At 37.7% G+C, this 24,014-nt stretch overlaps 2 protein-coding genes across 2 annotated transcripts in view; both read left to right on the forward strand.

Moving 5' to 3' along the window:
• Window positions 1-4,222: 4,222 nt before the first annotated feature.
• LOC110019141 (phospholipase A1-Ibeta2, chloroplastic-like) lies at window positions 4,223-5,530 on the forward strand. The gene has a single exon (XM_020716721.1). It carries the CDS (start codon window positions 4,223-4,225, stop codon window positions 5,528-5,530), a length of 1,308 nt encoding a protein of 435 aa, XP_020572380.1.
• A 6,772-nt stretch (window positions 5,531-12,302) lies between these two features.
• Window positions 12,303-24,014, forward strand: part of LOC110018100 (protein tas) — a 57,590-nt gene continuing 45,878 nt past the window's right edge. The window contains exons 1-2 of the mRNA XM_020715340.1: window positions 12,303-12,621; window positions 12,811-12,906. Of these exons, the coding sequence (XP_020570999.1) occupies window positions 12,409-12,621; window positions 12,811-12,906 (309 nt within the window). The 5' untranslated portion in view covers window positions 12,303-12,408. The remainder of the gene's footprint in view (window positions 12,622-12,810; window positions 12,907-24,014) is intronic.

Below are 24,014 nucleotides of genomic sequence, written 5' to 3' on the forward strand. Positions count from 1 at the left end.
ATATGCAATTTCCACTATGTGCAGACTTCGTAGTCTCCATGCATGTGTAAACATTTTCGTGTGTAGTTTTCTTAATATGAAATTTCCTCCATATGAAATGTTCTCTATGTGAAATCTTCTCAATGTGTTAAGTAATCTTTCATATGTTAATTATGTGATTTAAAAAAGAAAAGGAACTTCTCAAGTGTATTTTTCATGTAATATGAAAGTATATTATATTGATGTATTTAAAATATAACTTAAGATTAAATTGCTTGTAAATTCCAATTAAACTTTTAAAATCAAAACAACTTATACAATTAAGACACTTTAAACCTTTAAATTTTAAAACACTTTAAATTTCTTACAGTCGAACATGAACACACTTTTTGAGCTCGAAATATAAATGAACCGAACAGGAGCTGAGTCTGGGCTCGCTTGTGTTTGGCTCGTTTACACCCATACTTGACACATTATTTAAGATATAGCGTAATATATGCTTAGAATTCGCAGCTATGTCTGCAGTTAGGCGTCAATCAAACTCTTCAACTTTGTGCAGTCCCCGCATACAACGCATAACAAAATGTGCGCGCTTAAGCCAGTCAACCGAAGCGTGTACGGAGTGGCCCCGGCGCGCAAGTCCAGCGGACGAAAGCGAAGGATTCTTTTCTTCATTCAATCCTCTCCAATGTTGACCAATGCGCGGCTGGCTTGGGAGGACAAGCCATTCGTCAAGGTACCCGTTGCATTAGATAAAAATTACATAGATTAGGCTAATTTCTAACAAGTTCTAGAAATTTTGTTGGATTTAATCTTTTAATTTAATTTTAAAGATTTTAATGAGATTTCAGGTGTGTTATGCCTATAGATTTTATAGTGATGGAATGATTAATTAATGTCTTAAAATTGAAAAAATATCCATCACATAAATAGATAAATGAAAAATAATAAGACGAGACTACAAAACACTGCCAAGGGAAAATCTGATGGGATCTAGTATAGTCAAAGTAATTCATATTCTCCTAAATTAGATGACATAAAATTACAAAACTGATAATCACAGATATAAAATAATAATTTAGCCATAATAACTGGTCCACAATAAATGTAGTTCTTGACTCTATTTATAATAGTTGGCCATAAAGATTGAGGTGATCGTTGTAGTAGTAGTAATATCTAGCTACAGAGGCCTAGTCAGCAGATGTAGTAGCAGCAGTTGGCAATAAAGGCTGCAGACGACAGTTGTACTAGCATTAGTTGGACACAGAGGTTGTAGTTGGAAATCTTAACATTAGCAGTTAACCATAATGGTCATAGTTGGTTGCTACAAAAACAGTAGTGGTCCTTGAAGGCTGTAGTCAATGGTTGCAATAGCTACAGTTGGTTATGGAGACTATTTGAAAATTGTAACAGTGGTAGTCGGTCACAAAAGTCATAATTGATAATTACAAAAGTAGTAATTGGTCATAAAAAAAATTTATTTAGGTGACTGCAATAGCGGCAGTTTGCCTCAGAGGCCGTAGTCGGTGACTATAATAATGATAGTGACCACAGAGGCCGTTGTTAGTCACTAGACCTCTTCTCTTAGAGCGAAGTTACAATCTTATACTAAAAGCTGCATTTGTCTTTATACAGCATAGGAGAAAAATACAAAAGTTAGAAATAACAACAGTAGTCTGACTACAACTGTCGTAAGCAGTAGTCATCACACGACCAATGGTCAGTGGAAGCAGGCAGTGATGGCTAACGGTGGTCGATAGTTACAAACGAGTGGTGATTGATGGTGGGCAGCGACTATAGATGCGTGTAGTTATCGTTGAATCTTCAAAAAGGTGTTGGTGGTTACAGTCATATTTGGGATAAGATGTTTGTAAGCAAGGTTACTAATGGCTAAAAGTCGGTTATGGCGAGCGATGATAGCTAGCTGTGGTCGAAGGAAGTTGATGGCTACGTAGGACTGTAATTATCACCGGGTCTTCAATATAAATGTTGAATGTTATATCTGTATTTGGGATATGATGTTTGCAAGTAGAGGTTATCAACTGTAAGAGGTCGGCTGTGACAGGAAGTGATAGCGGGCGGCATCGATAGTGGGTGAATGACAGTGGTCGACAATGGTAGACAACAACGGAAGGTAGAAGTTATTGTTGGGATTTCAGTAGCTGTGTTGTACATTACAATCATATTTGGGATACAACGTTTGAAAGTATGGGTCGTCAACTGTCAAAGGTTAATAATGACAGTGGGTGATGGCCGACGGTGGCCAACATTGGCCGATAGGGGGTGGTTGACAGTGTTAGGTGACAACGGAGGCTGTAAGTATTCGTCGAGGCTTCAGTGAGAGTGTTATACATCACAACCATATTTGGAATAAGACATTTGCAAGCAGAGTTTGACAGCAGTAGGTGGTGACGACCGATGATGGTTGGCGATTGTTTATAGATGGTGATCGCACTACAAGAATTTAACTTATTACCAATAGTCAAATATCTTCGGTAATAATGTAAAAATCATAGGGAATATATTTGTCGATGGTTTAGGGATCTCTAAGGGTTTGTTTGGAGGTAGTTGCAGCTTATTGAACAATTTGTTGATAAGCTGATTAAAAATAATCTATAGATAAGCTAGGTGGGGTGACAATTACAAATTTTTATATTTTTTTGAAAAGTCAGACTTTTGTCAGAAAGTTGCCACCGCACCTACACCGCACCTAGATAGGTGCGTTGTGAAAACGTTGTTTTCAACATTTTGAAAACGCATAAACTGCCAAAATGTAGTTTACTCAAACAGGTCAGCTGCATTTTCAAAATGCCGTCGCACCAAATAAACAGCCCCAAACGGACTCTAAACTGCGTAGCAAAAATGCTTATCGGTAATAAAATTAATGACAGTTTACATTAGCTGACGGGTATCTAACTTACCATATTGTCCCTAGAGATCCAAAAACATGTCGTGTTTAACCGTAGTTTGAACGCCAGTTACATAACCGACACTTATGTTTGTAGGAAAAGTGTTATACTTCCGTAAGAAAAATGTCGTGCTTCTGTTTGTAAAGTATCGGGCAAACATCTGTTAATTGTGGGAATTTACCGATGATTTTGTTTGCAGCTAAAAGTGCAACATTTGTTTATACGTTGTTTGTTCTATAGGCTGTCGGAAAATCATCGACATAGAATGATGAGGTCGTGAAACCGTCAGCAAGCCTTCGAAAACCTGTACTATCAGGAAAATAAATTTAATGTCTTTCTTGAACACTACAATCTATACACCTGCAATCATAACTATATAATCAAAATATAGTAACGAAACTAATTAATGTACAATCATATACAAAATTAAAATAAAACAATTGTATTAAACTAACTATTGGTTGATAGATACGGAGGTCAAAATTTATCATTAGGTCCTTTGTTCAAATTGAGCTATGAAAATTCTCTTCTTATAATCCTCCTCCAGCAAAGATAGGGTTTACTTATAGTCTCTAGCGTATAAGTTTTTTTATTTTTTTTGGCACATAGCTTCTCTGATCACCTAATCGAACAATATATATTCATCACCCTTGATCTTAGATTTTTTTTTAATAATTTGATTGCTTTAATTATCTCAGAATTGGGTGATTTTAGGCTTGTTGGCTTTCTTTTGTCGAGACGTTCGTTTAAACTACAAATATGTTAAATTTAGATTTCATTTTGCCAATTGAATTGATGGTCCAAAGCTTAGACATCCGCTTTAATGCTTTATCTGGGTCTGATTGAATTCAGATTAAACCAATGTTTACTTTGTCCAGATGATCATTCGATTATAAACTCACTAAAATCTGCGGAGCGCGATAGTTATAAATTTGAATTTTAAAGGTCCTTCATCAAAATTACATCAAGATTCATTTTTTATTAAAAAAAATTATTGATGACGCATCATGACAAAATTTAAAATTTGAAAAATTGTAATAAAGTGTATAAAATTTAATATTATCGTTTCTTTTAAAAAAAAATTAACTCGGATTATGACAAATATCTCGTATCCTGATAACATCTATTTGCTAAAATATGTTCATATCCAATTAAACTTTTAAGAATATATTCTTACAATTGTATAAATAAATCTCATACTAAACGCTAATCAATTAATAATTAATGCAGCCTATATATATATATATATAGGCATTTCGAACAGTCCCCGCCGGTTCCCATTCACGTCCACATTCCACCTCCTATCCCTGAGCCGCAACAGTGGCGACTCCCTCATGCACGTTGCCGCCGCCACCACCCTTCTCCCTCCCCCCCAAACCCTATTCCCGTCCGATCTCTCTTCCCGCTACATCTCCCGTCTCAAGTCCATACCAACCAACCTCCTCCTCCCCTCCCTCCCCTTCCCCCAACCCTCACCTGAAGAACCCGCCTCCCCACGCAGCCTCGCCCACCTCCGCCACCTCCTCTCAGACTCCTCCCACCACCCCTCCCCTCATCGCCCCATCCCAACCCGATGGCGCGAGCTCCACGGCTCCTCCGACTGGTCCGGTCTTCTCGACCCCCTCGACTCCGATCTCCGTCGCGAACTCCTCCGCTACGGCGACTTCATTCACTCCGCTTATGAAGCCTTCCTCCATCCTCCCACCGGCGCCGCCACCCATGACGCCCGCACCGTCCTCTTCCCAGACCCTTCATACCGCCTCACACGCCACCTCTTCGCCACCGCATCCTTCAATCTCCCCCCATCCTGGCCCTCCCACGGCTCCAGCTGGATCGGTTTCGTCGCCGTTTGCGACAACGAACGAGAGATCCGCCGCATGGGCCGTCGTGACATCCTCATCGCCCTCCGCGGCACCTCCACCTTCCTCGAATGGGCGGAGAACCTCCGTGCAAATCTCGTTCCTCTCGCCTCCCCTAACCTGAAAGTCGAGTGTGGGTTTCGTAATCTGTACCACAGCCCCGGCGTGCGCGTCCCTAGTTTATCCGCCGCAGTATCCGAAGAAATACAAAGGCTAGCCGAGCTCTATCGCTACGAAGAGCTAAGCATTACTGTAACCGGACACAGCCTCGGCGCCGCGCTTGCGTTGCTCGTCGCCAACGACCTGATCACCACTTGCTCCAACATGTCCAAATCGCCGCCGGTCGCCGTTTTCTCATTCGGGGGCCCGAGAGTCGGCAACCGAGCGTTCGCGGAGAGCGTCGAGCGGAGAGGTGTTAAAGTTCTGCGTGTGGTGAACAAACATGATTTGGTGACGAAGATTCCGGGGGAATTTGGCGGGTGGTGGGAAGGGTACGAGCATGTGGGGAGGGAACTGAGAGTGGACAGTCGGGTTTCCCCGTTTCTGAAACCGAATGCGGATCCGGGTTGCTGTCATGACCTTGAAGCGTATCTGCACCTCGTCGATGGGCTCGGGGGCGGAAAGGGTTGTGAGTTCAGGACAGACGCGAAGCGCAGTTTGGTTCGGCTGCTGAGCCATCAGCGAGGTAACATGAAGAAATTATATGTGAGCGAGGCGAGCGCGCTCGGCGCAGTTCCGGGTGCGTCTGCGTACTCCGGATGCTTTGCCAGCCTGTTTTCCTGACTTCCTTCCAAATCTTCTTAAATTTTACCCACTCTAATGAAAATTTATATTTTTTTATTGATGAATAATAACTTTTTTGGGGGCATGTGTTTTTTTTTATAAAGTAAATCGGCATTACGCTAGACCCCATGATGAGAACCCGTGTCATGTGCCTAAATATTCAAAAACTTATCGGGATCGAACCCGTAACTTGAGGGGGCTTATAGTGAAACCCGCTAACCAACAGACCACGGCTTGCAGCACAACTTTATATATATATATATAGAACATAATTTTTATATATTTACATATCTAACACCTAGTCTTTCATATGTACATGCATAATTCTCAAATCTTTAATATCACATATTGCCATCACTTTTTAAAACTGAAATATACATTTTCATGATAGGATTAAAGCAATGAAATGCTACATGAGATATGCAAGTAAATAACAAGTGTGTGCTGACGTAAAATTTCCTATTTTTTTTTTTTTTTTTTTTTGTGGACTGAAACATTAATGCAATGCAACTTCTTGCATATCCGTTCAGTAAACTATCAACTTCATCTAACTACTACTTTACTTAGATTAGTTTTAGAACGTATTAGCTGACAAAATAGCTGGGTAGAAAGCAACAATAAATAAATAATGTGGAAAAACTTCATTTTTTTGAGCCGAACGGGGGCCAAGAGTTGGTGGTCAGACGCGTTTGTCAGCGGCGAATACATCAACGACAATCTGGCAACCTGTCGATTATGGGCATTCGTTGCGTATCTTATTATTAGGATAATGCTAATTAATATAATGGCATCTGTGTTTTGTAGAAGAGAAAATGGCAATAATATGTTTTAAAAATTGAATTTTTGACTGTTATTATTATTAAATTGTTTTGGATTGTTTTCTCACAAACGGATTGATGAATTGAGGGACTTCCTTAGGGAAAAAATATTATATTAGGAGTCCTAATGTAGAGCTACGTTCGGAGTCTACTTATATGCGGACATGTGGAGATAACGGAAAAATAAAAAAAATAAACATTTTAGCGTAGGAGAATATCCCTCCCGTGTTATCTTGCATTATTCAGGTGTTATTGTGGTGGTATTCATGTGTTATTGTGTTATGGGAATATTTTCGGTATTATAATAAAACATAAATTCGACTACAGTAACATCTGAATAAAGCGGAATAACACAGGAGGAATATTCTCCTGTGTTACCGGGCCCGATCACAAAAAACCGCTCGCGTGTATTTGAAGTCACGTGGCTGCATATCAGTGAACTGCGAACGTAGCTCTAAGTTAAGAATCCTGATGTAATATTTTTACCTTTGCTAGGCCGGCATTGGTGCCTAAGCGCAATTATACTTTAGTTGTGCTCTACAAAAATGTAATTAACGAATTTAATCTTGAATTCTACCTAATTGCAGCTTCTAAAAAAGCTTTATAGTTGAACTCTAAGCATTGTTCTGGTGGTATACTGGCAGGCGTGCATCAAAGGCTTTTTATTCAGGGCTTGGAAGAAAATTATGTTTATAAAACTGAGAAATTAGACTTGGTAAAAAAACATAGCATGGTTGCCAAGCTAAGTTCATTTAATGCTGCAGTTCACCAAACAAATCCCAAGCCCTCACAAATGGTGAGAAAAAACAAAACAAGTTTCAATGAAATGTAGTGGAAAAGAAAGCTACCTTCCCTGATTTTGGATGAAAAAAAAAAGATATTGGAATGATTAGAAAATAAGCTCTGTATGAGAAATTGCTCTAGTGATAAATAACAACAAAGAGATCAAGAAAACTTTATTTCTACTCTTGATTCAACATGATAAGAGATTCTCTTTTTCTCCATTTCCATTTGATTTCTAGTTTTTTCTTAAATCCTCATTTTTATACTTAGCATACATATCTTTTAAGTTCTCTTCTTAGAATGAGATGGCATAGACTGGACTTGCTGCATGCCAAAGAATTTGTAGTGGTAGAGTGTTAATTTAACATCTTTGTATGCACGAAGATCCTGCACACTCACAAATAATAAAAAAGTTGCAAGAGGAGACGACAAGATTTTTACGTGGAAAAACTCTTGAAAAAGAAAAAAAACTTAGGGCCTATCTTAGTCAAAGTAATTCATTATATGATTGTAATTAAATGTGTTCACCAGTCTCTCTTGCATTGAAGAAGATGGAATTACAATATTGATAATCATAGATGTATAATAACAATTTATTTATGATAATCATAATTCGACTACAAAAAATTTACCTTTTAGCTATAATAGTAATAATTAATCACAAAGATTATAGTTGGTTGCTATTAAGACAGTTGTTGGTCATAATGGCTATAGTCGGTAGCTACAATAATAACAATTAAACACAGAGGTCATAGACGTTGGTTGTAAAAGCATCAATCGACCACAAAAGTATTCTTTGGAAGCTATAGCAGTAATTGACCACATTGGCTACAGTTAGTGGATGCAAGAGTGTCGATTAGCTATAAAGGCCGTAACGAGAAGTTATAGTAATGACTACCCACATATGTCATAGTTAGCATCTGCAAAAGCGTCAATTAGCCATAGAGGTCATGGTGGAAAGTTGTGGCAGTAAATGATTGCATAGACTGTATTTGGTAGCTGTAAGAGTGTCGGTTAGCCCCAAAGGCCGTAGTGGGAAGTTGTAGTAATAACTAGTAACATAAGTCATAGTTAATCACATAAGATAAAGTTGACAGTTGTAGTATCAATCAATCACATAGTTCATTGTTGGTAATATAATAACAATTAGCTATATAAGTTGCAGTTAGTCACACAGGCTATAGTTTGTAGTTGCAATAGAAGTTAGCTACATAGGTTGTAGTAAGTCACAAATGTTGTAGTAGGTAGCTACAGTAGAAATTTGTTATATAGGTCATAGTTCATCACATAGACCATAGTTGCACTATAGGAAAACTGTATTTAGCATTAAATTAGTTTCAGATGTTGTGTTGATGCAAAAATAGCGTTAGATTTGCATCTTTTTTCATCGAGCGCAGTTTTGTTGTCTAAAAACTTTTATGTTCGGAGGTTTGGGCAAGGTTGCGTCAACTAGCATCGAAAAATTTCGACAATAATAAGTAAACTTATTAACATCAGAAAATTTTGACTCTAAGTCGAGCTAATGCCCTAATATCTTCTCCACTGAGTCGAACACCTCATTTACTTAAATTTTCCTCTCCAGTCATTTCACAACAAGTTGACACCCGACGCTCCTCCCTCTCTAATGTGTGGTTCCAGTGTCTCCAGCCAACTCCCACAGATGATTTCGCAGCGCAGGCTTGAAATCCTCCTCTACCTATATATATTTACTTTCTCCGTTGAGTTATTGATTCTTGCGATTTTTAGATTTTTTTTCTATGCCCATGTAAAAAAAAATTAAATTTTGGTGTCATATTTGTACTGCAAAGGAAATATATTTTTTGTTTATGTTGAAGGTGAAGTGTAGGTGTTAGATATGTAATGCATTGGAATTGGGTAATTTTTATTTGGAAAAAAAATTTTATGTGAGCTACGTAATGCATATAAATTGTGTGGTTTTTTGTGAAATGTAAGGTTTAGGTTTTAGCTATGTAATGCATAAGAATTGTGTGCTTTTTATGTTAAAAATAAGGTTTAGATGTTAGCCATGTAATGCATAGGAATATTGTGATTTTCATCTGAAAAACTAAGTTCAGGTGGATGCATGACTTTCAATTTGGGTGGATGATATAATGCTAAGGTGGATGAGTGAGTTTAGGTTTAGGGACAAAGTGTTAAATGAATGTATCCGTGAAAAGGGTTGGTGTTGCACAAGAAATGGGAGATATTATTAAAGAAAGTTGTCTTAACTGGTTTGGTCACATGCATTAAACGTTGACCATTTGATGCTCTTGTTAGGACTGAATGTTTTCGATAACTTTGCTTAATATGATGATAATATGGTTGTGAATCTTAATTATTAGTTGAATTCAAGTTGGAAGGTTGAGGCGAAGGAATACATCAAGTCTCGTGTGTGAAAGAAAAGTATCACGTAGAACTATTTATGTGATACTTGTCTTTATTTGAAGTACATATGCCAAGTAGCTTGACGGAGAGCCATCCACTATAGAATTGCATGTCCCGACACATCGGTGGTCGGGTCCGCAACAGTGGGTCTCCGACTACTCTCTTCGTGTCAATGTAAGTAAGAAAATTAATTTTCTACGTTTTGTGGCTATTAATATTTAAAATGAAAATTAATCATTGATTTAAATTATGTAGGAGGGGTATGAGTAGCTCCGAAAGAGGCAGAGAGAGCTGGTGAGCCAGATCTCGCCATTCACTAGTAGTAGTGGTAGCCAGTCTACCGCTGATTAGTCCAATTTTTGAGCTATGGATGCAGAAGGCGAGGAAGAAAAAGGGGAGGTTGTACGCCTTATGCATAGAGGGCATTGCATTTGATGCTAAGCGCTCTCATTTTATTGTGGTGGCCCTAGCTCATTACAGTCTCAGCATGATCTCTTCGTCAGGCGAGTAAGCGCCATGAATGAATAACTCTGTGAGATGTGTGATGGCAAGCAGATGGTCTAGTATGCTTGATAAAGAGTTTGATCTCCAGGGCAAGCAACATATGAGTGTTGTTAACGAGGAAGAGGATGAGGAGCAGGATTAAGATTTTCATTTTGTGTTGATGATGTTTCCCTGCCATAGAGGCTAATATTTTTTCTTTTTTTTTTTCATTTCTAATTATGGGGACATTAATTCTATGTAGTTGTGAACTTTGAATGTTTAGAATTATACTTGTTTAATTAAATTTTATATAATTGTTCATACTTGTTTATGAAATTTTTTTTTTCGGTTGTGATGATGGAAAAGTAAGTTATTACGATGCTCAAATTTATCATGTGCAGGTATGTAAAAATCTAATCTTTATTTTTTTGTTTGCCTTAGAATAATGCCAAAAAATTAGACTCATGCCTGCAAGTACTTGATCGATTTTTGGAGATGCAATTCCAATGCTAGCAAATTTGCACTAGACTTTGGTAAACACAAACGCTAAAACTGAAGCAATTGTTGTGTCGATCAGGTATCCGATGATAATTTATAACGACAGAGATTACAGACATTAAATCCGACGCAAAAAAAAAGTTCGACGCAATGTTGATGCCACTTCTTTTATTGATGCTTGTTTTAACAACAATGTTTTTTGGATGCAAATTCGAGGCTAATAGCGATTTGCATCAAATTTATCAATGATTAGCGTTTAAATTATCTGACACTAATCACCACAATTTCTGTAGTGTTGGTAGCTACAATAGCAGTTAGTTATATATGTCGTAGTTAATCGCATAGATCATAGTTAATAACTGTAATAGCAATTAGCTACATAGGTCGTAGTTGGTAGACACAATTAGAGTTAGCTACATAAGGTGTAGTTAGCCATATAGGTCGTATTTGATAGTTGTAGTAGCAATTAGTTACATAGATTATTATTAGTCATATAGGTTATAGTTGGTAACCTCAGTAAAAAAATTAGCTATACATGTCATAGTCAGTAGTTGCAGTAGCAGTTAACTACATAGGTCGTATTCAGTCACATAGGTTGTGGCCGGTAGCTGTATTAGTTGTTAGCAGCATAGACTATATTTAGTCACATAGTACATGGTTGGTACCACACCAGTTGGTAACTGCAACTCTTTTAAAAGGTTACTATTTTATACAAGAGACATCACCTATTGATATGCAAAGTAAGGATAAAATTTTGGGAGTCTGAAGAAAGTCATTACATTATAAATACGACGGTCATAAGTAATTATCATTGAGATTTATCATATCTTCAATATGATCTTATTTATATTCTTGTATTTGGATCTCATTACACTGTATGTAGGATATATTGTTGCCCAGTATTCAGGAAATTTCGTTACAACTTATTTGGGATGCTATGTTACCCTATATTTGGGATACTTTTTTGCTTCATTTTTGAGATATTTTGTTACTCCATATTTTGTATAATTCATTAGCAATTAGAGTTTGTGAATGATTTTGAGTAGTGGACGGCCGGCTATTGTCGACAACGAAGATAGGTGGTGGTCGACAATGGTTGATGACTATAGAGGTTGAAAGTTATGATCATGTCTTTAGTCCAAAACAACACTGAAATGTAACTTCTTCTCCTCCCTCTTTTAAGTGAAGAGATGGGTATATTTATAGCCTCTAGAAATGGGTAGTTTGGTTATTTGACGAATATCACCCATAACCATATGATCAGATGCCACATACTGATCCATACCGATTCTCCTTAATCATATGGGGCCTTTGTAATCTCAAAAGTTAGCGAGCTTAGGCTTGCTGGATTTTTTTGGTCAAGACACACAATTTAACTATAAGAATGTCAAACTAGGAGTTCAATTGACTATTCAATTACAATCGAAGTCTACAAGCATACTTTAATAGCTTGATTATGACTTAATTGGACTTGGATTGAGCAAATTATTACATAATGGATTCATCATAACGAGACGGTTAGTTTCATTATAAACTTGCGGATGTCAACTTCGGGTGGCCTGGGGGGGGTGGGGGGTGGTGTGCAAAGGCGGGCGATAGTGACTTTCGTATTCAAATTCAACCAAATTCTAAATTCAACTCTTACCATATAAAATTCAAATACATTAAAATTTTACATTGCATTTATAAATTTTTTTTATCAAATTTCTATTAAAAAATATATATTATATCACTAATTCACTCGACTAAACGCCCCAGAAAAATAAACTCTTTCTAAACTACTTCTAAAATATGCCGACTTAAATCCAGCCTCAATCATACTTCAATGGAAGCCAAACGGGCACGTTTTGAAGCAGATAAGACTGGGTGCAAAAAGGAATCGCCACCACCGCATCAAGGCAAACGGAAAAAATGCTGGCCGGGCCTTGCCCTCCAAGCGCCGTCACTCACCACGACTTCTCGATTTCTATCGTTGGGCATTGCCGGCGTACAACAGCTCATGGCGGCCGTTCTCGGCGGCGGCCACTTACGTCTCCCATTAGAGCGTCGCAAGAGGGTAGCCCTTTGCAGTTTCGGAAGCTCGGCGATTCTGAGCTCGAAATCAGCGAAATAACAATGGGAACCGTATATTACTTCCTATTCTTATTGCATTATTCCTTATTTTCTTAAGAAAATGCTGCTTGAATGATAAAAATCTGAGCTTCGGAAAGTCTTCGGAGTTTAATATTTTTAGGCCGGCATTATGTTGGAGAGTGTGATGTCTGTTCTTTGGTTGAAAACGTGATTAAGCATTACTCCTTTCACTTTTTTTAGATGACATATGGGCAGCAGAACACAGAGAAGGAAGCTCATGAGTTGCTAAGCTATGCATTTGATCGGGGAATCAACATTCTAGATACGGCAGAGGCTGTGAGTGATGAACATCTTTGTTTTTGGATACCATCGCTTTTGAAGTTGTTTGTTTAATTATTATTTTGGATCTTTCTAATAATGGCTAATTGGAGTGCTCTTTGATTGGATTCTTTCATTTAATGTTAATGGCGGTATTTGGAAAGATTGATTTTTTTTCTTCATCTTTCTAATAAGGTTCCTTTTGGCACAGTTTTTCAGCTAATACCAAATCTTTCTATTGGATACAAATTTTTTCGACTAACATACCACCGAGATAAGAGCACTCAGGATTGAGGTAGAGAAAGTGAGAGTGAACAATGGGGGTTAAAGAATGAGGCTAGGCTCGTATTGTCCCCTCTTGTTATATCACTCATCACGTTTTTATATATTTATACATGACTTCAATTTATATACAATGGAGTATAATGATTATATGAATGAAAATAATATTATAACAAATGTACATGATGATGTCCGGTATTGAGGTTTAGCTTGTGGTGCATGTTGAGCAATAATATCTCTTGTGGCTTAAAAGATCATATAATATCCTTGAACATTGATAGATAGGATAAGTCAACAAGTCAATAGGGTGCCAAACTCATTGAGGCCGAATTAGCTGTGTATGAGACCGAATCATTTGTTGGGCGAGCTTATCATCCTATCTTCAAGTGAATTTGTCGAAAGTTGGTGTTGGATTGGCTTGTGCTGCATAGTATATAGGATCCGAGCTATTAATTGGGTAAACTCTTGATATTTCTGTCGACAAGTTTATGTACTGTTCCACTAAGTTGCAAGCTGGTCTGAACCTTGGGTGAGCTAATGAGTTGTCGAAGTCACCTCCCCAGATTGTGCTAAGATGGCAGTGAGTTGGCTGCAAATAAACACTTGATTAGGTCTAATCTGAATTGATCCATGGAATGACTTGGTGGTTTGCGATTGGCCCATGGATTGATTTCATGCGTTGATAGATCTGATTGACCTATCAATTTTTTATGTGTACACTTTCTATCTTTGTTGTCACTTAGTTTGCCCTTCATTTCATTATTGTAACATAGCTTCGCTGATTTTTTGAGATTCTAAATTGAAATTTATATTTTAATAGTCTTCAGCTATGACAAATCCTTAAGTCAAGTTATTGATCTTCTATGTTATGAGTATAAATGAATTGAATTGAGCTCAAGCCACATCCCATATTTGCTCAAGCCACATCCCATATTTTTTTATAAGAATTTAATTAGAACTCAAACCAAACTCAAGCTCTTAGGATCTCTCTTTGGTGGTTGCCAAATTTAAATGAAAATTCAAGTCTCTATCAAAGCCAACATAGTTGATGGGAACAATAAGCCCACTTATTAAGGTGATAGGGATGTTGAGCACATACAAAATAATGGGAATGACATAGATCAGATACTTTTGATCTAGTGCAGGAATGCACAAATTTGATGGTTTTGTTGTTCCATTGAGGAATATTGATCTAATGACAGTTTACAAATTTGCATGCCTTTGTAGATAATGTTATCGTATGGGAGGGCTGAATTGGCTGGTTCAGCTGAATGGTTAGGCTCTACTATTACTTGGACCAGCCGGTTCAAGGGTGGTTTTACCGCCCAAGGGGATGGGCCTCTTCCTCCTTATCTATGTATTATTATAAATATGTTATTTATTGTGTTTAGAGTTAGTTTTTCTGTGAGTTTCATTTCAAATTTTTAAGGATAGTCGACAGCATTCGCTCGGTGAGGAAGTGCTCCAACTGTAACTCGTCATGGGGTGGTGTGTATCTCCTTTTTTTCCAACCGTTGTCAGTGTTCTGGCAACTCTCCAATCGTCAGTCCTCTCCCCTACCTGCTCCCAATCATGCCTTCTAGCCCCATTCCATCTTAGTCTTACCGCTACTAGAGGCCCTCCCCATCCCGTGGCATGCTTGCCTTACCACTAACTACCCTCCAATCCCTCTCCTCCTCGTTGTACCGTAACCCATCTCCCTTCCATATGCCCCTATCATAATGCCTCCTCCCTATACCGCCCTTCCCGTAACCCTCCACTACACAACCCATAATCTCCCTCTCCACTACCCGGCCATCCCCGTTTCTTCTCTCCCCTTACATAACCATCTCGTAACACAACCCGTAATTTCCACTACCCAGTCATCCCCGTAACCCCTCTCCCTATACACTGCCAACCCCAAACGCCCCTCCTCGATCCTGCTACAACCCAAAACCCTCCTCCTACAACAACCCCCATTCCAACTTAAACCTGCTGCCATAGACCCATATCCAACCCTTCTATTCCTGCCGCCACCCTCAACTTACCTTCCTGTTGTTGCCCAACCCTCACATTCATTCTTCCCCTGCAGACTATCCGCCACACATCCCTTTGCCATCACCCTAGTGTGTTATTTTTATGTTTGTTATCATTTATTTCCTATTTTTGAAGAGTCGTCACTGTAACCTTTGAATTTCAACAATTAGATTCTTATTTTCATTGTAATTTTACTTAACTCTGGTATCATTGTTATAAGTGCTAGCCTAACCCTAGTCTATCCTAAAGTTTCCTAGCATCCGCCGTAACCCAAAAAATTTTTCTTCCTACCACCAAATAATCTTTTCACTTCCACATATCTTTAACCTAATTTCTACTTGCTGATTTTCCAAATCAGCAATATTAAACCAATTATTTTTAACCTATTTTACCTCCCAATCCTAAATCTCAGTCATGCCACTAAGGAGATACATGCTATAGCCTACCTGGGGGAGATACTGTGAGAGATCCGCCAACTTCAGTGGAGGCTTGCAGACATTGAGAATGAAATATAATAGGAGACTACCCTCGACCAGGATCGGGAAAGTTGAAGGGGAGCGAAAAACGAGGATCTGAATCCCTTCCATTGGGAGGACTTTCGTGATAAAGATGATCAGCCACGACGCCGTGGAATCCGATATCAGAGGAGGCCGAAAGAAGAGTCACTATTTGGAGAATGAGAGAATCGGATGAAGCAGGAGACAAAGTGCCAATTCCTACCAGCTTACTACTGACAGAGGGTGCAGACTTTTCTTCAGAAGGGAAGTGAACACAATACCAAGTGACCCTCACATCCTACAGGTAGATTTCAACCTCAGGATCTTGCAGTCCGAATACACACAGGAGCGCACCCAAGACGACCTTGCTAGAGGAAGAGTTGATTTTGAGTGGAGAACAGGTAAAGTCAATCCGCATCATTAAATCTGCCATAGTCATGAAGTGTTGTATGTGCCACGAATTTGGGCATATTGACTCAGAATGCACAGTCAGAGGAGTGATCTGTTTCACTAAACTGTGTGTTGTTGAAAAATTGGGCAATGATATAATTGATTCGGGAGAAGATGAAGACTTTAGAGAGGATTTTCAACTTATAACCAATGAGAAGAGACACTATTAATTCCAGTTGACCCCAAGATGGAGATTTTATTTGAGGTAGCAATAACTATTCTGTAAGATGGTGACTCCGATGCAATGGACATTCCGACCGAGTATGATATTATGGTGCCTCGACCTAGCATTTTGCAGGTGTTGAGAGGAACATCAACAGGACCGATCTTGGAAGTTTGGAAGGGTTATAAGTTTGAGGAGTCGACATCAGATACAGACCCACCACAGATAAGAGAAATGCATATTTTTCAGATGCATAGACTCCTTTCTATGTTACCCTTTATGGAGGGATGTCCATCATATCAGAAGTAGAATTACTGTGTGTCATGTCTGGAATATTACGTGAAGTCATTCAGAGATTATTTTCAGTTTGGCATGGCACTCATCGCCAGATGTCCAGATAGGAGGGATGAACCCTAGCTTTGTAATGACCAGAGGAGCTTGATGAGGACGAAAATTCTTCAATGAGATCCATGCCTTATCAACGAAAATGTCTTTTTTGAGTGAGTGCTAGTGAGAGTGGTGCAGCCTGCCACAAATTTCACCGTGGAGTTAATTTCTCCTCACATCCTAGTTCATCAGCTTCACTCATCCTAATACGAGCGGAAGAAGTAGGTTACAATCGGGATAGGTCGATACCTAATTTGTGATAATACTTGTCTATCTCTAGTTCTAGTTCATGTTGTGCCAAAGGTGGAGAGATACCTATTATATCAGAATGTGCTTTGGAACAATAATATCTATTTGATTGACCTATCAGACCACTTGAAGCTGTGCTATGAGGAACCAGAAGCTTCGAAAAATGAAGTCGAAGCTCCCTTACCCCAGGAGACTGACACGAGGCTTAGGAGGTCTGAACTACTGGTTCAGCTGAACCCCTTCAACTCTACTATTACTTGGAATAGCTGGTCCAAGGGGGGCTGCTTTTACTGCCCAAGGGGAGGAGCCTTCCTCTCTTTATCTATGTATTATTATAAATAAGTTATTTGTTGTGTTTAGGGTTGGTTTTTCTATGAGTTTCATTTCATATATTCGAGGACAACTGCCGACATCCACTTTTTCGTTCGAGGACAGCGAGGAGGCGCTCTGACTGTAATTCGTCCTGAGGTAGTGCTCATCTCTCTTTCTCCAACGGCTGTCATTGTTCTGATAACCATCCAGTCGTCGGCCCTCACCCTACCTGCTCCCAATCACGCCTTCTAGCCACCTTCTGTCCTAGTCTTACCGCTATCAGATCCCCTCCCCATCTCGTGGCTTGCTCGCTTTACTGCTAACCATCCTCCAATCCCGTTCCTCCTTGCTGCACCATAACTCATCTCCCCTCCCCGACTCCCTATCATAATCCCTTTTCCCGACACCGCCTCTTCACATAAACCTCCACTACACAACCCGTGATCTCTCTATCCACTACCATCCATCCCCGTAACTCCTCTTCCCTTACACATCCATCCTGTAACCCTCTTTTACATAGCCCGTAATCCCTTTTCCGCTACCCAGCCATCCCCATAACCCCTCCCCCCCTACACAACCAAATCCTAATGCCCCTCCTTCATGCTACATGTCACACTTTAACTAACCCCCTAGTGGAGTTAATCATAGTACGATAAAGGTTGGTAATTCTGTCAGACCAACTCTCACCATCAGTCGTCCCGACTTTTATAATCGGAACCCAATGGACGATGAATTAGTCTAACTGGATTGCCGCAACATATGCGATACATTGCATTTCATATATATACTCGGAAACATGATATCATCTAAAACATGAATACTTTATAGAACTGCTAAATTCAATATAATGAAAATACGAACCCAAAACATATGTACAAACTCCTAAAACTATTGTACCAAAACTGTATAAAAATACATATCTACTCGCCTCGGTGTTCGTTGCCCCTACCTAGAAGACAACAATGAAAAATGAGCAACAACAAGCTCAGAGAAATAATCGGTGCTAATATAAGATTAAACATGAAAAAGAAACGTGCATGCTTGTATGAAACTATTAATGTCTATACACATAAGTAATTAATTGCTACCATAATAAAACAAAGCTGATACATTTGGTATTAAAAAGTCAAAACTGTAGTGTAACTTATAGGTCGTAAGCATGAAATCATAAGTATAATAAAAAATATATTTATAAGTATGTTAATAGTACATTATCATAACAATGTGTCTTCATATAGATCATATCATAATAATTCCACTTGTTTAATGTATATGACTCAAATATTTCCACGTCTTTTTATCATAGGTCGTCAGCCCGCTCCAAATGCCATATAAACTATCGATAAAGGATGTACTTTCCCAAATATAATAGTTATTTATAGCCCCCCTGATACCCGCGGTTCCTTAATGTTCTGTCATCTCCTAATCTTAACGGTTCTCAGAGTCTCGTCCTCATATAAATATCAAGAATCGAGAATACTACATTTCTGCATAATATACTTGCAAACACTCATATAATAGTTTATTCATAACATTACTCGTGACATTTCTTAAAGCATAACCTGTAGCATACATTCACGGACATTTCATATACACCTATTAATCATAAATGAATACCTGCAATATATCATAGTGTGGCATAACATCACATGTATAGTAAAAGAAGTCAACTTCCATTTATACATTTTAAGCAGATAATCATCTACAATATGTAGGATGTCTATATGCATCTATGTCGAATGAGAAATCATATGAAAACCTATAGTAGAATATTTTTCTTAAATTAACATAAGATTTTTTCACCTGATTTGACGAAGCAGTCCTATGACTAGTGCTCATACGCTCGTCTCGAGCTCGCCGCCTCGTATAGGCAACTTGGGGCTCGTAGACAATATAGGATTTCATAAAATTTAGTGCATAACGTGCATTAACCCAAAAATGTATTTTACTTGTCAAAACATACCTCAAAAGGGCTTTTTGTCATAAATTTACCTTTTTGAAATCATCAATTTTACTTCTCCTCCTTCCTATCACCTCAAACCTTCTCACTGATTTTGTGCTAAAATATTTTTAGAAGCTATCAAAATCAATTACAGCACTTTCGACACAAAATCAACACATTTGACGACTACATGAAATGAGAAAGGCTCGAAAAATGAGGTAAATATTAAAACGGAAGGGTGAGGAAGAAAATGACAGTTTCAAATGACATGAGAGAGGAATTCGTTCTTACATAAATTGCATCGGAGCTTTGAATCACATGCTACGACTTACCTATGGCTATGCGCCGCTCAGTTTGTGCCTGCTTTCCTCTTACACTGTAGCAAAGGTCATAGGTTAAGCCGAGTCGCCATCGAGTGCTGCCGTTAGGGAGAGGGAGAATTGAGAGGAGAAAATCAAAGCTTGAAACTCCTTATTCGATCGAATGAAGGGATTAAAAGACGTGAGACGGTGAACAGTACAGGTACAGGGGATTAAGGGAGGATTAAGATAATGAAAGGTTAATTAAGTTAATAAAACTTAGAACTTCTCAATTGTGTATCTCTCAATCTGTTTATTATTCATTGATAATGCTTTATATGGAATTGATCGATCTCCTACATAGAATTTAGTAAAATTATTTCGATTGAATTCTTAGAGATGTAAAATTTGGGATATTTTTCAAATTTGTCAAACTTTACGAGGTTCCTTAAAATTTAGGCTTTATAGCTCTCCTCTCCTTTTAAAATTTTGTTCTAAAAAATTCTGACTTTACTTTAAGGGAGGGATTATTTCCATAGCATTTCTTCTTTTCCCAAGTAGCTTCCTTTTCAGACCTCTGCTTCAACTTTATCCTTTTTTAATAAATCCCGTAGAAAATTTTATTGCTTAAAAAAGAAATTTACATAAAGGTGACAAATAATTCCACTACACCCCACCACACTACAACTCACACAAAGAAATAAGAAACCTAGGAACCTAAGGCCCCAATAAAACACACACAAACTCACACAACAAAAAAAATAATCACTTATTAATACGAATGAAATGAAGTTCCAAACAATCACCATGAAGCAACCGAGACAGCTCCCCCGGAATCTTGTTGAAAACATTAACCATCTACAACTCCAATCCATTCTTAGCAGCCCAATTTGCGCGTTGGTTACCCTCATGTTGAATAAAGGACCACTAAATCTGCAAAACACTTTGACAAGCAAATATTCTCTTCATATGATAAATTAAAAACCAAGGATACTCGTTACATGCAGTGTAAATATTCCAAAATACCAAAGAGTCCATCTCAATCATTATTCCAGCCGCAAAAAATAGCTAAATTCAGAGCAGTTAAAACCACATCTGCTTCTGCAATTAGAGGATTAGCCGCAAAAGTAGGAGCAGAAATTCACAATAAACAGGTACACCATTAGAGTTCCTAGAAACACCCCCAATCCAAGCTAACCCATTGTCAGCCAAAGACCTCTTCCAATTACCCTCAGTATTAAATTTAACAAAACCTTTGTTTGATTTATTCCAAACTATAAGATTAACCTGCATGTTAACCTTACCAACAAACGACACTTTAAACAATTGAAACAGATTCAACATCTTCTTATTAATAGGATACTTAAATTTACCAAACATCATTATTTTACCAATATGACATCTAATATGATTAAAACAAGAAAGTTCTGAAATCCTCTTATCTGTATGCTTGACATCATTTCTAGCAGTCCGAAAAAACAAAAAACAATAATCGGGATGAAAGCATAATGTAGACCACCCTTACTTTCCAAAAGTTAATCAGATCATTAATAGATAATATAGAAATCCAATTCAACTTTATATCCAAAAGAGAAAGGACCATATTCCAGACACCCTTAGCAAAAGAGCAGTTGCAAAATAGGTGTTTGATCTCATCTTCCTGAACTTTACAAAGAGAGCATCTGGAAGACAATTTAATCCCTTTCAACTTCAAAATATTATCAATAGGAATGATCCTATGAAGAAGCCTCCATAAGAAAAAAAAATTGTGAAGGGTTCACAAAAGAATTCCAAACCCAATGTAAGTCCAAACCTCTAGAGTGCTGAAAGAATTAACAAAGGTGTAAGAAATAGATTTCCCCATAATATTTTTCACTTTAATTTGATCCTTACCATTATTAGTAGGAATCTTAGAGATAATAAGAGCATTTGCTTTATTCAACAAAACATTTAATTTGGAAAGATCCTAAGTATGATTATACCATATATCATAAAAGTTTAAGTTAATCTCAAAAGGACCCCCATATGTATTAGCCAAAGGGCCATCACCCAACCAATTATCATACAAAAAGCTATAAGAACCATCACTAATGTCCCAATAACTAAAATTCTCTACAGGTTTAGAAACCTTTAACACCTCCGAGCAAACATAATAATCAGCAGGATTACTAGTATGAATATGAACATGCACTATACATTTTCTATTGGAATAAAACCCAATTTTTGAAGGCATAACAACACACATAGTATGAGTAAAATGCATAATATCAAAATGTAAACTGACAACAAATTCATCATAAATAAAGGAATGTGATGCACCTAAATCGAATACAACTGTTCCAGACTGACCTTGAATTAGGAGTGTACCTGTAACAACTTCTTCAATTCTTTGGCTTTTCGAGGAGTAATTGCAAAAACTCAAGCTTTCACTGGTTGCTCAGTTCTGCGCTTCAAAGTTTCTCCATTTGTTTGCATTGAAGTCTTTCCCAAAAAATTGAGTTTTGCTGGGTTGATTGCCTTCCAAAAATTTTTCAGGCTGTCCCTGTCCTTGGATTACTTGTGGTCTGCCGTCTTTCTTCTTTTTTTGTGGACAATTTATTTGATTGTCTTGGCTGCCCACATTTGTAACATTTTCCAGAACCAATCAAGCACTGCCCAAAATGTATTTTTTTTTCACATTTTTAACAAATTAGCTTTTCCACTTCAGGTTGTTTCTGCTTACCTTCTGATTTAAGTTCCTTGCTTTGAAAGTATTCTCTTTTACCAAAATTCTTTCGTTTGCTTGCTTGATGTTGCCATTGCTGACTGGAAAGGTTTAGCTCTTTTTTAGCTTTTCTAGTCCTTTCCACAAGCACGGAGAAATCGCTGATTTCAAATGGAGCTATTGCCAACCTCAACTGATCTTTTAGACTGTGCATAAATCTATGACACTTTTCCTTGTGAGTGCTGACATAGGGGTTGCATATCTGGAAAGAGAAGTGAAATCTGCCTCATATTGCATAACTTTCTTAGAACCTTGAGTTAGATTGAATAACTTATCTTGCAATGCTAATCTGGTTGAAGGTGGACTAAACCAATCTTTAAAGAATTTAACAAATTCTTCCCATTGAATTTGTGGTAGAGGTGCCAGCTGAAATTTTTCTCTATGTTATGACAACTACCATCTTTCTTCGTTGCCTTCTAGCATGAATGCACCTTGTATCACTTTTCTGTTTTCCAGACAAATTATACCATCTAGAATTTTTCCAATATTCAAAAACCAATCTTCAATTTCTTTAGGACCACTGACATCCTTAAATGCAGGTGGCTTGAAAGACTGAAATATCTTCAAGTGTCGATCAACTTCTGCCCCAATTTTAGATTGGGGCCCCATACTTGTGAAGGATCATTCGATAACTGCCATTTTGTCAACCATTTGTGATATCAGCTGCACAATGTCCTATAACTCAGTAGCTCTGGTGCTCTCATTTGTTTTGTTCCAATTTTCATTTCTGTTCATAATATTTTTAACTCTAACTTCATGCTTTGCACCTAGCCTACGAGACCAACCTTTCGTATTTTCTGATTCTTCTCCAGATGTGTTTATCTAAATTGACACAATTTATTATTCACATGCAATTTATGATTTAATAATTTTATTGTGTACACGTAACATCTAAAGTCGTAAGGGTTCTCTACCCCAGATTCATTAACCTATAGCTCTGAATAAATCAATTCATATTTGATCTTATTCTTACTTCTTCTAAATCCATCAAACTCCGTTATTCTTTTTATCCAATAACTATGCTCTGATACCACTATTTGTCACACTCAAACTAACCCTCTAGTAGGGTCAATCGTAGTGAGACAGATGCTGACAATTCGACCATACCAACTCTCACCAGCACTCCTCATGACTTTATAATCAAGTCCCAGTGGATGATGAATTAGTCTAACTGAATCACTGCAATATATGTGATACATTGCATTTCATCTACATACTCGGAAGCTTGAAAATTATATCTAAAACATGAAAATTATACAGAGATGCTAAGTGCAATATAATAAAAATATATAACCAAAACATATGTATAGACTCCTAAAACTATCATGCAAAAGAGAAATACACACCTGACTACTCGCTACTTGCCCCAGTGCTCATTGCCCCTGCGCGGAAGACAACAATGAAGAATGAGCAACAACAAACTCAAAGAAATAATTAGGGCAAACATAAATTTTTCGACAAAAAAAGAAGCATGTATGTTCATATGAAACTATACATGCCTATACACATAAGCAATAACATGCTAGTATAATAGAAAAAAATGCAAAGAAAACAGGTATAAATAGTGCAAAAATTAAGACTGCAATGTAACATGTATGTTGTAAGCATAAAATCATAATTATAATCAAAAGAATGTTCATAAATATGTTCATAATATGTTATCATAACAATGTCATTTCATAGAGTTTATATCATAGCAATGTCACTTGTTTAATGTATAGGACTCAATTATTTTTATATCCTTTCATCATGAGTCATCACCCTG

The sequence above is a fragment of the Phalaenopsis equestris genome, unplaced genomic scaffold (genome assembly GCF_001263595.1).
Source record: "Phalaenopsis equestris unplaced genomic scaffold, ASM126359v1 Scaffold000002, whole genome shotgun sequence".
NCBI classification, from domain to species: domain Eukaryota; kingdom Viridiplantae; phylum Streptophyta; class Magnoliopsida; order Asparagales; family Orchidaceae; genus Phalaenopsis; species Phalaenopsis equestris.